A 15076-nucleotide genomic window follows, 5' to 3' on the forward strand; every position below is an offset into this window, starting at 1 on the left:
GGAGACTTCCGTGCCTCCTCTGACCTCTGTTCCCTAAACACCCTATGCAGGCTTGGCTCCCCTGGTCCTGGAATCCTCTCTGCTGCTCAGACCTGGTGGGATAATAGTAACAATGAGGTTTAAACAGTGAGGAGGCCACCCAGCTATTGCAATTGGTGTAGCCATGTGAAGCAGGCACGAACGGGTGGGTGAAAACTTTGTAATCTAATCTTAACACTTTATTATGCTAAAATATCTACTTAAGCTTTTCATGAAGATGGCACCGAAGGCGAAAAAGGAAGCCCCTGCCCCTCCTAAAGCTGAAGCCAAAGCAAAGGCTTTGAAGGCCAAGAAAGCAGTGTTGAAAGGTGTCCACAGCCACAAGAAAAAGAAGATCCGGACGTCACCCACCTTCAGGCGGCCCAAAACACTGCGGCTCAGGAGGCAGCCCAAATATCCTCGGAAGAGCGCCCCTAGGAGAAACAAACTTGACCACTATGCCATCATCAAATTCCCCCTCACCACCGAGTCAGCCATGAAGAAAATAGAAGACAACAACACACTGGTATTCATTGTGGATGTCAAGGCTAACAAGCACCAAATTAAACAGGCTGTGAAGAAGCTCTATGACATTGACGTGGCTAAGGTCAATACTCTGATCAGGCCTGATGGAGAGAAGAAGGCATATGTTCGACTGGCTCCTAACTATGATGCTTTGGATGTTGCCAACAAAATTGGGATCATCTAAACTGAGTCCAGCTGGCTAATTCCAAATATAAAAGTTTTCACTATGTAAAAAAAAAATAAAATAAAATAAAATATCTACTTAAGTGTTTCTACTCTAAATGAAGAATGCTTTGAAGGAAGGGACTGGGCTTATTTATCTTTATATCCTGTGTCCTGTAATAAAGATGTTATTGGTAAATGTTGGTTGAACTGAGGTTGGGGAATGGAAGAGAAAAATGCACAGAGGCTGATGTTCTGATGTCCGGAAGAAAGAAGGAAAAGCGGGGTATTTGTGGTTTTAAGTTCATCCCTTCCATGGCGGAGGTAGGGGTAGGGTAGGGGATGAGGGGTGTGGGGTGTGGGTGCCCCTGGGCACAGCAGGAAGCTGCTCTTCCTTGGTTTTGCCACAAAGATCCTGGGGTGTTTCTGGGGGCTTCACCCTCCCCCATCCTCACTCCCACCCTACCCTCCATCATGCCTGAAGCCCCACGGATGAGGGATTCTTTTGTCCTGACAAGCAAATGCAAGTGGGACCAAGAGAGGAGTACGTTTGGGAGGAAGTGGGAAAGCTGCTGACCACAGTACCCAGTATTCAGTGGGAGGAAACACTGTGACATAAGCAAAAAGAGATGATGGCTCTGCCATTTCTCTTCTTTCCTTTCCTTTTTTAAAATAATGAAAGTAATACTTGTTCATGGAGAAAAGGACAGTTATAAAAGCCTTCTGTTGTTTAGTCGCTCAGTTGTGTCCAACTCTTTTGCGACCCCATGGACTGTAGCCCATCAGCTCCTCTGTCCATGGGATTCTCCAGGCAAGAATACTGGAGTGGGTTGACATTTCCTTCTCCAGGGGATCTTCCCAACCCAGAGATCGAACCCGAGTCTCCTGCTTGGCAGGGGCTTCCCTGGTGGCTCATATGGTAAAGAATCTGCCTGCAATGCAGGAGACCTGGGTTTGAGAATTCCATGGACAGAGGAGCCTTGCAGGCTACAGCCCATGGGGTTGCAAAGAGTTGGACATGGCTGAGTAACTAACACTTTCACTTTCACCTGGGAAGCCCAAACCTTCTGCCTTCCCCGACTTCTATATCCTAACACAAACTACTGTTAACAACTCTTTGAGAAGGAGCTGGAAATGTTCTATTATGCAAACATATATTTATATATATTGTATAATATACTATTATGTAAATATATCATACAAATATATATGTATATATGATATATATCATACAAATATATACATATCTCACATATACATAATGTGTGTGTATAAACACATATGTAGATGGACAGACTGACAGGCAGATACAATTTCATGGAAAAAGAAAATGGTGGCTCAGGGAACTGAAGTGGGGGATGGAGTTGGAAGTTGACCTGAAGAGGTTGTCCATGTACCAGGCTGGGGCTCCCCGGGGAGCAAGCAATGCACCACAAGGGTATAAGTAGGGTGCAGGGGTGTATTCAAATAATGAAATACCTGCATTGCAAAAAAATTTTTGCAGTTTAGGAGGTAGGAAAGCTAACATCCAGCTGGCCTCAGTTGCCTTAACTGAAAAATAGGATAATAAGGTACATTCCTCACAGGTTTATTGTGAAGATTAAGTGGGGTAATAGGTATTGTGCCTAGCACCCCTCCTAAACTTTATCTCAGTGTGTGCTATTGTTGCTGTTGTTATGATGGTTGCTGTATTGCAGGCCTAGCACAATGCTCAGCACATGCTTGATCCTCTGTCCATCTGTAGTCTACATATATTAAGAAGCTTGTGATTGCATTCCCCTTTTCATTTAGGAATTTTTTTTTCCATTGTCCTTTTCTTTTTAAGCAGTAAAGCTTATAACTTCTTACTTTATGTTGTGAGAACTTGAAGAAAATTTTCTGGCACCTGATGGATATAAATCCTTGGAGGTGTGTGGAGATATTTTAGATAGCAAAGGTGCCTGCCCATTTTCTTACTTTCTCTCTCTTGCCTGGCTCCAAGCTGTTGGAAATGATTAGGTGGGAACATCTACTTACTTGCCAAGGGAAGGACTGTTGTTGAAACTGAAGCTCCAATTCTTTGGCCACTTGATGCGAAGACCCGACTCTGGAAAAGACTCTGATGCTGGGAGATTGAAAGCAGGAGGAGGAGGGGGTGTCAGAGGAGGAGATGGTTGGATGGCATCACTGACTCAATGGACATGAATTGGAGCAAACTCCAGGAGACAGTGAAGGACAGAGGAGCCTGGTGTCTTGCAGGTCATGGGGTTGCAAAGAGTTGGACACAGCTTATGACTGGACAAGAACAACATCTACTTACTCACTACACTTTTACACATGCTACCGGAGGAGATCAATTAGAATTGCTTACTTAAGAAAAATACCTAAAACTCATTAGTGCTGCTCCTACTCATTGTGAACATTTTATTTATTTATTTAGGTTGTGTACATTTTAAAAGCATTGACCTTGCAGCTCCATTTGAGACATCCTGACCTAGTGAGTCTGTCCTTCTGAGATACTCTGGGTACTCCTTGTATTTAGAATGCCTGGCTTAAAACTCTTAGCTTTAATGTTCTGCATCCCGAATGCTCTTCGTTGTCAGTAAAACTGAGCCTGCCTACGCACTCTTCTATTCTTGATTTATAAATAGGTTCAGCTGCCTAACAATTAAACAGACTATATTTTGCAACATGCACATTCCTTAAGGAGATAGAGGGCAGATGGCTTTTACTCTTATGATGTTATCTGGAAACCATCCTCCTAACTTTCCTAAGTGCATATGTTTTGAAGGATTGGCAAGGAGACTTTTGCTCTCACAGGAAGTCTAGTATCAAATTTCTAGCAAATCTTCACAGGGACAGGCCAGGATCAGCTTATGCTGGTCAGAGAAGGTCTGTGCTGCATGCTTATATTATACATGGCTACACATGCTTGTGGCTGTGAGGAATACCAGTGACAAAGGCAATAAGACACCAGAGAAAAGAAAGATCAGTGGGATCTGAGGAGACAAAGATGTAGTCCTTAGGTAGAATTAAATATTTGATAAGATTGAAGGAAGGTGAAGGCATGCACATACCAAGGCCCGTGAGAGATGTACCTGGCAACCTGGAAGGGGACCTATGGGGGAAATGGCATTAAGGTACCTGTCAGAACTGGGACTTGAATAATAATACTGGGTATTATACAGCACTTTCAGATATGATATTTATTTTTCCATATAATGGGCTTCCCGGTGGCTCAGACGGCAAAGAAACTGCCTGCAATGCAGGAGACACCGGTTTGATCCCTGGGTCAGGTAGATCCCCTGGAGAAGGGAATGGCTACACACTCCAGTGTGCCTGGAGAATTCCATGGACAGAGGAGACTGCCAGCCTGCAGTTCATAGGGTCTCAGTTGGACATGACCCAGCAACTAACACCTTCACTTTCACTTCCATATAATACAATGCATGCGGTGGTGTGCTAAGTTGCTTCAGTGGTGTAATACAATGAGTACTGGGATTAAGTATCATCACTTTTTTTTCGTGGAGAAAATGATGTGGAGAGAAGGAAAAGACTTGTCCCTTAGTTGAGGCTCTCCAGCTGGGTCTCAGCCCTATGGCCTCATTCTGCTCTCGGTATCCAGGGTTACCCCATCTGGATATAGTGGGTGAGGAATAAGATCAGACGTCAGAGCCCTCAAAGAGACCCAGTTCTAGTCTAGCTCCTGCAGCCTACTGGACATGACCCTGGGCCGAAGTCTTAAGCTCGTAGCCTGTTTTCTCACAGTAAATGGAAGGGGTGAGTCTGGACAATCTCTAGAGTGTAGCCCAGAGGCTGGCTGACAGTAGGGTGTAGCCGAATCTGAATCGGAGGGTCAGGGACTGTAAATACTGAATAGCGTGTGCAAACGGGGACTGCCTTAGATGGCAGTAAAGGCTGAGAACACAGAGTCCTGGGTGAGGCACTGGACTCTCAAGCCAAAGCGCCTCGCGAATCCCGTTTGCAGGTAGTGAGTGTGGTAGAATTCAGTTGGTGATTTGGTTAAGTTTCCACGTTCAGTTGGAAAAAAAAGAAAAAAAGAATGAACAGGTCTGTCCCTTTCCTAGGACCTGCGGCCCAAGAAGGCTGAGAAATCCCGTCGGACCAATGGGGGGCTCCACCGAGCGCGGTCTGCGAATCCCTCGAGGGCCGCCCCCACCGCGCGCAGCTTCCTAGAGGGTCGGTCCTGGTGGGCGCTGAAGTACTTGCGAAGAGGAGTCGCCCGCGTCCACGCCGGTCCTCCCAGCCCCAAGTGTGAGGGGGCCGCCCGCGCCTCCGCCCCGCTTCCCCCACCTCCACGGCCCGGCCTCGCCCGCCTCGACTCCGATCCGCTGGCGGGGGCGCGGGTGATGTGAATTTCTAGAAGTCTTAAGTAGCTGCCCGGGCTCTGAAGTTAGGATCCCCCAAAGGATCGCTGAGGTGCGCACTCACCCCACCCCCACCCCTACCCCAGGTCACAGAGGGCCTGCGGTGGGGGGTGGACGAAGGGAGGGAGAACGTCTCTCCCCGTCCACCTAGGCCAGTCCCATCCCAGTCCTGCCAGTATGGGCTAACCCGGAGGGGATTTGGGGCGGGGGCTGGCGGCTGGGTGGGAAGGCGGAGGAACAGCTGGAGGTGGCAGGTAACGGCAGGCCAGGCGAGGAGGGGGCCTGGCCGGGGCGGAGGCGCCCCCGGGCCCCTTGGGCACCTCTAGGGCACCCGCCCGACCTCCGCCGGCTTAGCCCGGAGTAGGGACGGTGAGTCAGATCTCGGGCACCCGCGGGTCGGGCGGGGAAGGAGGGCAAGTCAGGAAATGACATCAGAGGCCTGTGTTTGGGGAGGGGGTGGTCTGCGCCCGGCCGGGGCGGCAGGGGCGGAGGGGCCCGCCTGGAGGGGAGGGGCCGGGTTGGGGCGGGAGGACCTCGGCGAAGCCCGCGGCCCCGGGGCCGGAGCAGGGCCCCTTCCTGGGGGAGTTTCCCGCCGCGGCCGCCTCCCCAGCTCTCCCCGCCCCCTCTCCGGGCCGCTCCTTGTATGGTCTGCGCGCCGCGCTCTCCCCGCCCTCTCCCTCCCTCCGTCTTCCCTGCGTCCCTCCCCGCCCGGCTGGACCGGGACGCAGAGTCCGCGGACTCGGCTGCGAGGCGGCCCCCGGCAGACGCGGCGCGCACGCTCCGGCCCGCGGTGAGGCGCGGGGAGCCGCCCGGCGGCCGCCCACGGGGTCGGGGAGCGGGGGCGCCGAGAGGAGCCGGGCCGCGGCGCCGGGGCTCGGTCTTCGGCCCGACTCGGCGCTGCGTAACCCCGGCTCCCCCTCCGCCCCCTGCAGCCCGGCCTGGCCATGGCGGCCCCCCGCCCTCCTCGCGCGATCTCTGTCTCGGCTCCGGTGTTTTACGCCCCGCAGAAGAAGTTCGCCCCGGTGGTGGCCCCGAAGCCCAAAGTGAATCCTTTCCGGCCCGGCGACAGCGAGCCGCCTCCGGCCGCTGGGGCCCAGCGCGCACAGATGGGCCGGGTGGGCGAGATCCCCCCGCCGCCCCCAGAAGGTAGGTGGCCGGGCTTGGGGGCTGGACCTCGGCGGGCGCCGGGCTAAGGGGGGAGTGGTTTCGGGAATTCGGGGGATGTCTGGAAAGGTTGCGGCAGAGGGGGCTGGGCGCAGACACCCAGTCCCGAGCAGATGTTCTTAGCTCATCGCGGAGCTCGTGGCTGGGAGCCAGGGCTCCTGGGACAGTTCCAAGTCCCCCCGCCTGGGGGTGGGAGGCGGGAATGTGGGGCACGAATGTTCCCCTCTGGGTCAGTTTTCCGAAGTGAAATGGGAGATGCACCCCTCTTTTCCTGACCCGGGGCTCTCAGGGCGCCCTGCGAGCACTCCCCTCACCCCCTTTACTTCCTTTCCCGTACGCTCCACGACCCTCGAGAGACTTCTTGGGTTAGAGGTTAGGGGTTAGAACTGCTTCTTCAAGGAGGGGAACTTGACGAAGGGTCGGGGGGCCCCTGCTGACCGCCCTCCGTCTCCTTCCAACCCCAGACTTTCCCTTACCGCCTCCTCCGGTGGTCGGGGAGGCAGACGACGCCGAGGGCGCCCTGGGAGGTGCCTTTCCACCTCCGCCGCCCCCGATCGACGAAACGTTTCCCCCCGCGCCTTTGGAGGAGGAGATCTTCCCTTCCCCACCGCCCCCGCTAGTGGAGGAGGGAGGTCCTGAGGCCCCCACCCAGCTCCCATCGCAGGTACGGAGGCCCCGGAGGGGCAGCTACAGTGGTCACATCCCCAGGGAAGGAGAAGGAGGGTCTTTTTCCGCCGACCTTGGCGGCATCTCGGCCCTCCAGGAGGGCGGAGGGCGGGGTGGCGATGGGGAACTGGGATGGGGCGCTCTGACCCCTGCCCCTCTAGCCCAGGGAGAAGGTGAGCAGTATCGATCTGGAGATCGACTCCCTGTCTTCGCTGCTGGATGACATGACCAAGAACGATCCCTTCAAAGCCCGGGTAAGGGGCAGGAGAGCAGGGAAGGCAGGGCAGGGAGGAAGGGCGTGGGGCAGGAACTCGCGCCAATGGCCACAGCCTCCTCTAAGGCACTTCTCTCCCCTCTGCCTCCCCTCACAGGTGTCATCTGGATATGTACCCCCGCCAGTCACGACTCCATTCATTTCCAAGTCCAATACTAAGCCTGCAACTGGGGGCACAGCACCCCTGCCTCCCTGGAAGTCCCCTTCTAGCTCCCAGCCTGTGTCCCAGGCTCAGCCTCAGAGCCAGACACAGTTCCATGTCCAGTCCCAGCCCCAGGCCAAGCCCCAGGCCCCTCCCCAGCCTGTGCCTTTGGCCACCACCCAGCCTCGGGGGCCCCCAGCCCCATCTCCAGCCCCTAAGTTTTCTCCGGTGACTCCGAAGTTTACCCCTGTGGCTTCCAAGTTCAGCCCTGGAGCCCCAGGTGGACCCGGGTCCCAGCCCCATCAGAAGTTGGGGCCCCCTGAAGCTCCCTCTTCCACTGGCACAGGCTCCCCTCAGCCCCCCAGCTTTACCTATGCTCAGCAGAAGGAGAAGCCCCAAGTGCAGGAGAAGCAGCACCCAGTGCCCCCACCGACTCAAAACCAAAACCAGGTGAGGGATGCAGGGAGACTGGGCTGATTCCCCTGGGGCTGGAGGCCAGGGAGGCAGGAATACCGGGCTGAGCCCTGGGGGCTGGAGGCAGGGCTAAATCCAGGATCCTGAGCCTGACTGGGGTGTGGGGTGGTGGGATCGTTTTCAGCCTCTAGGGATGGATGGTGGAGAAAGTGCTTCTGGGGGAGAGCCTGGCAGGGTCTGAGGCTGGGTGGGGCCTGACTGGGAGTAAGGTGAGCAGCACAGACTCTGAGTTAGGGGGAGGATTTGGTGCACCTTCCCTTATGCCCTGCCCCAGAAAGTTAAAGAGAAGGATGAGATCATCAGCAGTCCAACTTCAGATCTTCCCCTTTCTTGGATTCTTGAGTTAATCTCTGCTCTTCTACATGCTTTCCCTGCCGGAGGGCCCATCTGGTGATAAGAGCCACTGGCAATAAACACTGGTAAACACTGGCTGAGGGAGCCAGCTACTGCTCAGTGCCAGGCACTGTGCTCTGTACTCTGGAGGGAAGAGACCTCAAAGAGCTTGAGCCTAAGGGAGTCAGTGGACCTGTAACAGAATTCCTTGCTTACAAGACCCCAGGCAAGTTAGGTGAACTTTGAGACTCGGTTCCTATCTACCTTCACATTCACAATGGTTGTGAGGATTACGTGAGCCAGAGCTGATGCTGGGGGTCTGCATCGAGCACATGAATGCTCAAGGTAGAAAAGTTATCACTCCTGTCTAACCATTCCTGCCTTCCAGTTCAGGAGACTAATCTTCTGGGTTTAAGGGATCTTGCCAGATATCTGGTCCAAACAACCATGGAGTTAACTGACAACATGGATTTCTGTGTGTGTGTGTGTGTGTGTGTGTGTGCGTGCGTGTGTGTGCAAGGCACAGTATAGGAAAAGATGCCAAGTACCAATGAGTTTTGCAGAATTCCGTTGTTACAGGAACTCCAAACGGAGCCAGGGTGGAGGCTGGCACATTAGGAAAAGGCATCAAGGTGCTGGTGTGCCTTTAATGATGGCGGGATTTAAGAAACCAGAGAGGAGAGGGAAGGGCATTACGGTGGGAACAGCAGAAGCAAAACTCAAGGGCACAGATACACCAGGGGTGTCTGGAGGACAGAAAGGGGAAGGCCCCTGGGGGGAAATTGTAGAGCTATACTTAGAGAGGTGGGTGGGGACTTGGGGGGGGGGCAGCGGGGACGAAATAGTGCAGCCAGGGAGCCTGGGGGTCCTGGAGAGGCAGGAATGTTGTCTGAGTAGAGGTGTGGCTGCGTCCGGAGGTTTGGGGGAAAGTTTTTCCAGCAGTGGTGTGGACTAGACGCGGGCGGTCAGTGATGCGTGGGGGTGCGCTCCTGGGTGACAGTAACATTGGCAGAAATGAAAAATATGGCCCAGATCAGAGAGCTCTGACAAAGGAAGCGCCTCCAGGCTCACTAGCTGATAAGCAGTTGCAAGAGGATGGGAGAGGAGTTAAAAAAAAAAAAAAGCCCGGATGTGTTGGGGAATGACAGCGTTGCTGACAAAATAGAGAAGTCCAGAAGGGGAAACGGTGTGGACGGGAAGGGGAGGGTCCAGCTATCAGCATGTTGAGCAACGGGTTCCAGGAGGACCTCCTTTCAGCTGGAACTGTCATTCAGTCAGAAATGGGGGGGGGCGAGTGGCAAGAGGGGGCCAGGACGAGAGGTGTGTGAATGGCTGGCAGTCGTGTGCGGTGAGAACTGCAGCCCAGGGGCTGCTTTCACCGGAGGGGCTGGGAAGAAACCTGGGTGATGCTCCTGTGTGCCTGGGAGAAGTGGGAAGAACGGCAGAAGGAGGAGGAGAGTCACGGGTCAGGGTGGCACCTCCGAAAGAGTGGTGGCCAAGGAGCCCCTTCAGTGGGGCTCCGAGGGGGATGAGGGCTAAAGTAAGGCCAGGGATTGGACAATTCAGGATTTAGAAGCTGTGTCCTTTTGAGGGGCAGTGAAGGAGTGAGTGGGTGGTGAGAAACTTGCGAGTTGCCCAAGTAGCCTGTTCTTAGAGGTTGGCAGGGAAACACCGAGGGAAGACGTGCACATGTGCGTGTGTGTGTGTATGTGTTTGTGTGTGTAGGGTTGACATTAGGGGAGGAAGGCTCAGGTGTGTGTGTGAACCAGGAGGAAGAAGCCCTGGAAGAGAGGGCTTGGGGTCCCTGAGAGCTGGGCGCACTGTTGGTGCCAGCTCCACCCTTGGGGCATTTCCAGCCCAGAGACCTTGGATGGAGTGGCCGCAGGCTTTTGTGATGAGGGCTCTCAGGCTGGCTGGCTTCCAGCTCCCGGGTCACGTAGGAGGTGAGGTCATCTGAGAGCGAGGGGGCAAGGCCGCTGGGGACTGGAGGAGATGGAAAGGTTTGGAACAGCTGCTCTGGGGCAGGCGAGACTGGGAACCCGCAGCAGCCAAATACCAGCTAGCCGCGCCTGGATGGAGGGTGCGCCTGGATGGAGGGTGCGGAGGGCCCCCGCAATGTTTGGTGAACTCCCTCTGCAGTCGTCTCCCCACCTACTTTCTGCAGCTGGGAGGCAGAAACAGGAAGTGGGCAGTGGCTTGGGCCCAGGGTTGAGATCGGACTAGATAAGCGACTGGTGGCAAGGGTGGCTGTGAGAGCCTTGTGGAAATCAATGGTCAAGGGAACCGGGCCTGCGGGGAGGCCAGACGGAAGGGAGCAGATGCAGAAGGCATGTGGAGAGGGTTGGGAGTCAGAGGCGCTAAGGCTTTTCCGAGCAGGTTCCTTCAGGAGGTGAGAATGGGAAACGGGGAGGAGGTGATGGTCGGGAGGTCGAGCCCAAGGTCTTGGAGGTGGTGACCAGTAAATCTCAGGTCCGAGGGGTCCCACCATGGAAGGTGACTGAGCCGGAGGGACATTTGGAGCTGTTGGAGTTGAAGAGGCGTGAGTGCCGCACATGTCAAACCTGGGACATCGGTGCTGGCAGGCAGAGAGGGGGAAACAGCAGCTGGATTGTGTCGTGGAGTGTGGATACCCAAGGGGAGCTGATACTTGCAAAGAACAGAAGAGGCATTTAAGTGGCACCAGAGAGCAAGGGCTGGCTGTGTCCTCTTCCGCTGTCCCCAAGATGCCAGAAGGGGAAGACTGGGAGCGGAAAAGGTAAAGCTTACGTAGAAGAAGGGGCTTGCAGGAGACTCCCATGGTCAGGTAAAGACAGGAGGAGGCTGGAGTCTGGGGGAAATGGCCGAGAGCTGGAACGTCTATAGTGGATGCAGCTCTTGATGCAGACAGGTGTGAGGGTGGTGGAGCCAGGGCTGGGGGCAAGGTGACCGTAGGAAGAGGGGACTGGGTGGCTTTGAGGTTCCCCGTGTTAGGGAGTAAAGGCATTGGCAGGTAGAGCGTTCAGTGGTGAGGCCACGGACCTGGGTGGACTTAGCAGTGGAGACCAACTCAGCATTCCTGGGAGACCATGTCATGGAGATGCTCCTACAGCTCGGATAGCCCCTGTGGGGCCTCCTCCTGGGACATCTCTGAGTTACTGGCACTGCCCACCCCCCCAACTTCCCTCCCACCCCCAATCTCCAGCTGTCTCAGGACCCCCCTGAACAGGAGGGGCGGGCTGGGTGGAGAGGGGCCCTTCTCTGAAGCCTCCTGGGGAAGGCCTGGGGTCAGCCAGGTGGTCCAGGAACCCCCTCGAGAGAGGGACCCTGGGACCTCTGCATGGGAGCTGGGGGCTGGGCTCCTGCAGACGGTGCTGGGGTTTAACCTGACTCCCGCTGTGTTGTACCCTCACGCTGACAGGGGCTGCCGGGCAGCCGGCGGGACGGGTAGGTGTGTGTGCGCGGGGTTGCACCCGCCATCCTGCGCTGGTCTCTGCGTGGGGGCCGTGTCCCAGCATGCTCTGTGGGGCTGACACGTGGCCTGGCGTGCTTGGTGCTTCCGTGACCTGAGCTGCTGTGTGCGTGGCCTCCGTCCACTCAGTCGTTCCGGCCTGTCTGTGACCGCCCCCGGGGGTGGGGGGGCGGGTTCGGGCAAAGCGGGTGGCAGTGTCATCCTCGTCCCCTGATTTGTGTGGTGCTGGGGGGTCAGGGAGGGAGGTTGAGGAGCTTTGGGGGGTCCCACCAACCTGAGTATCTGGGAAACAGGAGACAGGGTGGGGGGCGGGATTCGTCCTTTTCGGGGAGAAAGCAGAGAAGCCAGCTGGGGTGGGTTCTTGGAGGGTGTGACCCTTGAGAGAGAGAGCGAGCATGAAGAAAGTGTTGGGATTTCAGGTGCGCCCCGCTGGGGCCCCGGGGCCTCTGACACTGAAAGAGGTGGAGGAGCTGGAGCAGCTGACGCAGAAGCTGATGCAGGACATGGAGCATCCTCAGAAGCAGAGCGTGCCTGTCAATGGTGAGAGCCCACCACCTCACCTGGAGGGATGGCCCCTCCGTTTCCAGGCCATTCCCAGGCCTGCGGCTCCCGGCCCCGTCTGTCTGATGCCAGCTGACCCTCGCGAAGTTTTATTTGCCCTTTTGCCTGTTTCATCTCCATCCTCTCTGGCCTTCCCAGAGTCCTGTGGCCGGTGTCACCAGCCCCTGGCACGTTCGCAGCCCGCAGTTCGCGCTCTGGGGCAGCTCTTCCACATCACCTGCTTCACCTGCCGCCAGTGTGAGCAGCAGCTCCAAGGCCAGCAGTTCTACAGCCTGGAGGGGGCTCCATACTGCGAGGGCTGCTACACCGTGAGTCCTGGGGTCGGGGTGGGGGTGGGGCGGTACCCGGGGCTCAGCCAGGCTTGGGGCGGGCACAGGGCAGACAGCTGGCCCTGGGGTGCTGGTTCCCTGCCAACCTCCAGCTGCTGCCCACCCCTTCCGCAGGACACCCTGGAGAAGTGCAACACCTGTGGGCAGCCCATCACTGACCGCATGCTGAGGGCCACAGGCAAGGCCTACCACCCGCAGTGCTTCACCTGTGTGGTCTGCGCCTGCCCCCTGGAGGGCACCTCCTTCATCGTGGACCAGGCCAACCGGCCCCACTGCGTCCCCGACTACCACAAGTGAGGACCCCCAGCCCACCTCCGGGCCCTTCTCAGGGTGCCAGCGACGGTTTCTTTGTCTGGGAGCCAGGCTGCCCCCGACCCCAAGACCGCTCTTCAGTCTCTGGGCTTGCTTGCGTCCCCACCTCCTGTCTGTGGATAGCAGGGACCGGTTCATCTGGACTTGGCTGTCCAGTGGCCTTTGGCCTGCCGGCTTGTCCCCTTCCCCAGCCCCGGGGTCTCCGAGGTTTCTTTCGGGTGTGGTCTTGCGTTCAGCGCTGGGCCCGAGTGACTTCATTTCACACGTAGTAGGCTGCATTCTCAGAGAGCCTTTGGAGATCAGCTGTTTGGAGCTCAGGGTTTCCCCTTAGAAACAGTGTTTACAAGGGAGCTGCTTTCTGAGGCCTGCGGCAGGGTTCCCATGGTGGAACCAAAGGACCGGAAAGCTCACACTCCGAGTGTGAGTGGGGTGTAGGTTTCCAGGGCTCCGTATCCCTCTGTGCCCCTCCCCAGGAACCAGGCCGAGCTTAGCGAGGGCCGGGGGTCTGGGTTGGGGTCCCGGATATGAGGCCCTCTGGAAGTGCTTTGGGCAGGGGCTGCAGTGGGCATGGTGGAGGTGGGGAAAGACTTGGCAGCGGTTCCTGGGGAGAGGTGGGACATTCCCGATGAGGACCAGGTATGGCAGCCAGCCTTCAGCCTTTCTTTTGAGCCTCCTCCACCGAGGGTTGTGGGGCAAGATGTACAAAGCAGTCTGCCATCTCATTTCCCTGCGCTTGGGAGGCTCAGCGCCGGGTGCTCCGTCCTGACGCATGCGCGCCGGCTTTCCGCCCCGCAGGCAATACGCCCCCAGGTGCTCTGTGTGCGCGGAGCCCATCATGCCGGAGCCTGGGCGCGAGGAGACCGTGCGCGTGGTCGCTCTGGATAAGAACTTCCACATGAAGTGCTACAAGTGCGAGGTCGGCTGCACCCCCGCCCCGAGCCCCTTGGGGATGGGCGGTTGGTGGGACGCTGCTCACGGGTCAGGCGGTGGACGGTGCTGGCTTGCAGGACCCGGGTGCTGCAATTTTGAGGGTGGGCAGCGGCGGCTCTCACACCCGCCCCGCGAAGATGCGTCCTTGGCTTCAGGATGGCGGTGTGGGGTTCTCTGTGAGGTCACTGAGTGATACAGCAAGAAAGGGGGGCCGACCCACGGGAGGGAAGGGTGCGGCTTTGTCGTGGGAGGTTGGGGGTCTCAGCGAGGTTAAAGGAGTCGGAAGAGCGGTGAGGCAGGTGGGAGACGCCCCACTGGAAGCAACCACTGGCCATCTTGGGGGAGAGTCCTCCTGGACAAAAGTGTGGGTGAGAGAGGTGGGGATAGGAGTTGGGGTCGGCTGTGGCTGGGCGACGCAGACAGAGAGGATAGGGCTGAGCTGTGAAGCATCCTGCCTCCTGATCTAAAGATGGAGGTGGGGCGCGTGGGTGGGGGGCCTCCCGGCCAGCGCGCTTTCTTTGCTCCTCCCAGGACTGTGGGAAGCCCCTCTCTATTGAGGCGGATGACAACGGCTGCTTCCCCTTGGATGGCCACGTGCTCTGCCGGAAATGTCACACCGCCAGAGCCTAGACTGAGTGAGGACTGGCCCCCTTCTCGGACCGCAAGTCCATTCCCCCATCAGCGGACCGCCCACGATGAGACCACCTCCCCTTCATCCTCCCCACAGTTATTTTTTGACGTTCAGCCCCTCCCTCCATACCAAACTCCACCCCAGTCTCCCTCATGCCCTAATCCAGGGCCCTCACGCGGCCTTGGGGCTGCAGAGTCCCAGCCCTGGGGTCCAGTCCCCCCAATCCTGCAGGGACCATCCACCATCATCCAGGTAACCCTGCCTGAGGGGCACCGGGCTGAGCACTGCTGCTTGCACTGCTGCACCGAGGCCCTAGGCCTGCCCTTGAGCAGCCCCGTCCTCTGCTTGCTAAGGGCCAGGAGATGCCCGCACCGATCTTCTGGGAGGCTGGGCTGGGCTCACCAGCCTGGACATTCCCCCCACCTGCCCACCCCTAGCCCCTGTGCTGCCAGGTTGTGGCTACAGCTACAAATAAAAGACAGTGTTTTCCAGAAGGCTCGCTAGTTGACTCTTGTGTACCTACAGCCCTCGAGGATGAGATGGAGGCGATGTTGTTTAATCGCTCAGTTGTGTCGACTGACTCTTTGTGACCCCATGGACTGTAGCCCGCCAGGGTCCTCTGTCCATGGAATTTCCCAGGCAAGAAGACTGGAGTGGGTAGCCATTTCCTTCTCCAGGGGGATCTCCCTGATGCAGGGATTGAACCTAGGTCTCCCTCATTGAAGGCAGACTCTTTACCA

The 15076-nt window shown here is 57.0% G+C and overlaps 1 protein-coding gene and 1 pseudogene across 2 annotated transcripts; both read left to right on the top strand.

The window, feature by feature from the left end:
- Positions 1-250: 250 nt before the first annotated feature.
- LOC145523713 (large ribosomal subunit protein uL23 pseudogene) lies at positions 251-837 on the top strand (annotated as a pseudogene).
- A 4948-nt stretch (positions 838-5785) lies between these two features.
- On the top strand, positions 5786-14830 carry ZYX (zyxin). Of its 2 annotated transcripts, XM_081534487.1 has the most exons (10): positions 5786-5862; positions 6005-6218; positions 6701-6900; positions 7064-7156; positions 7274-7768; positions 11993-12113; positions 12273-12442; positions 12578-12756; positions 13571-13691; positions 14237-14830. In XM_081534487.1, exons 2-10 carry the CDS (start codon positions 6017-6019, stop codon positions 14333-14335), a joined length of 1680 nt encoding a protein of 559 aa, XP_081390613.1. In that variant the 5' UTR covers positions 5786-5862; positions 6005-6016; the 3' UTR covers positions 14336-14830. The 2 variants fall into 2 exon arrangements, with proteins under 2 accessions (XP_081390613.1, XP_081390614.1); XM_081534488.1 differs by lacking the exon at positions 7064-7156.
- The last annotated feature ends 246 nt before the right edge of the window (positions 14831-15076 follow it).

Source organism: Giraffa tippelskirchi, chromosome 10 (assembly GCF_054371585.1).
Source record: "Giraffa tippelskirchi isolate mGirTip1 chromosome 10, T2T-mGirTip1v1.2.pri, whole genome shotgun sequence".
NCBI classification, from domain to species: domain Eukaryota; kingdom Metazoa; phylum Chordata; class Mammalia; order Artiodactyla; family Giraffidae; genus Giraffa; species Giraffa tippelskirchi.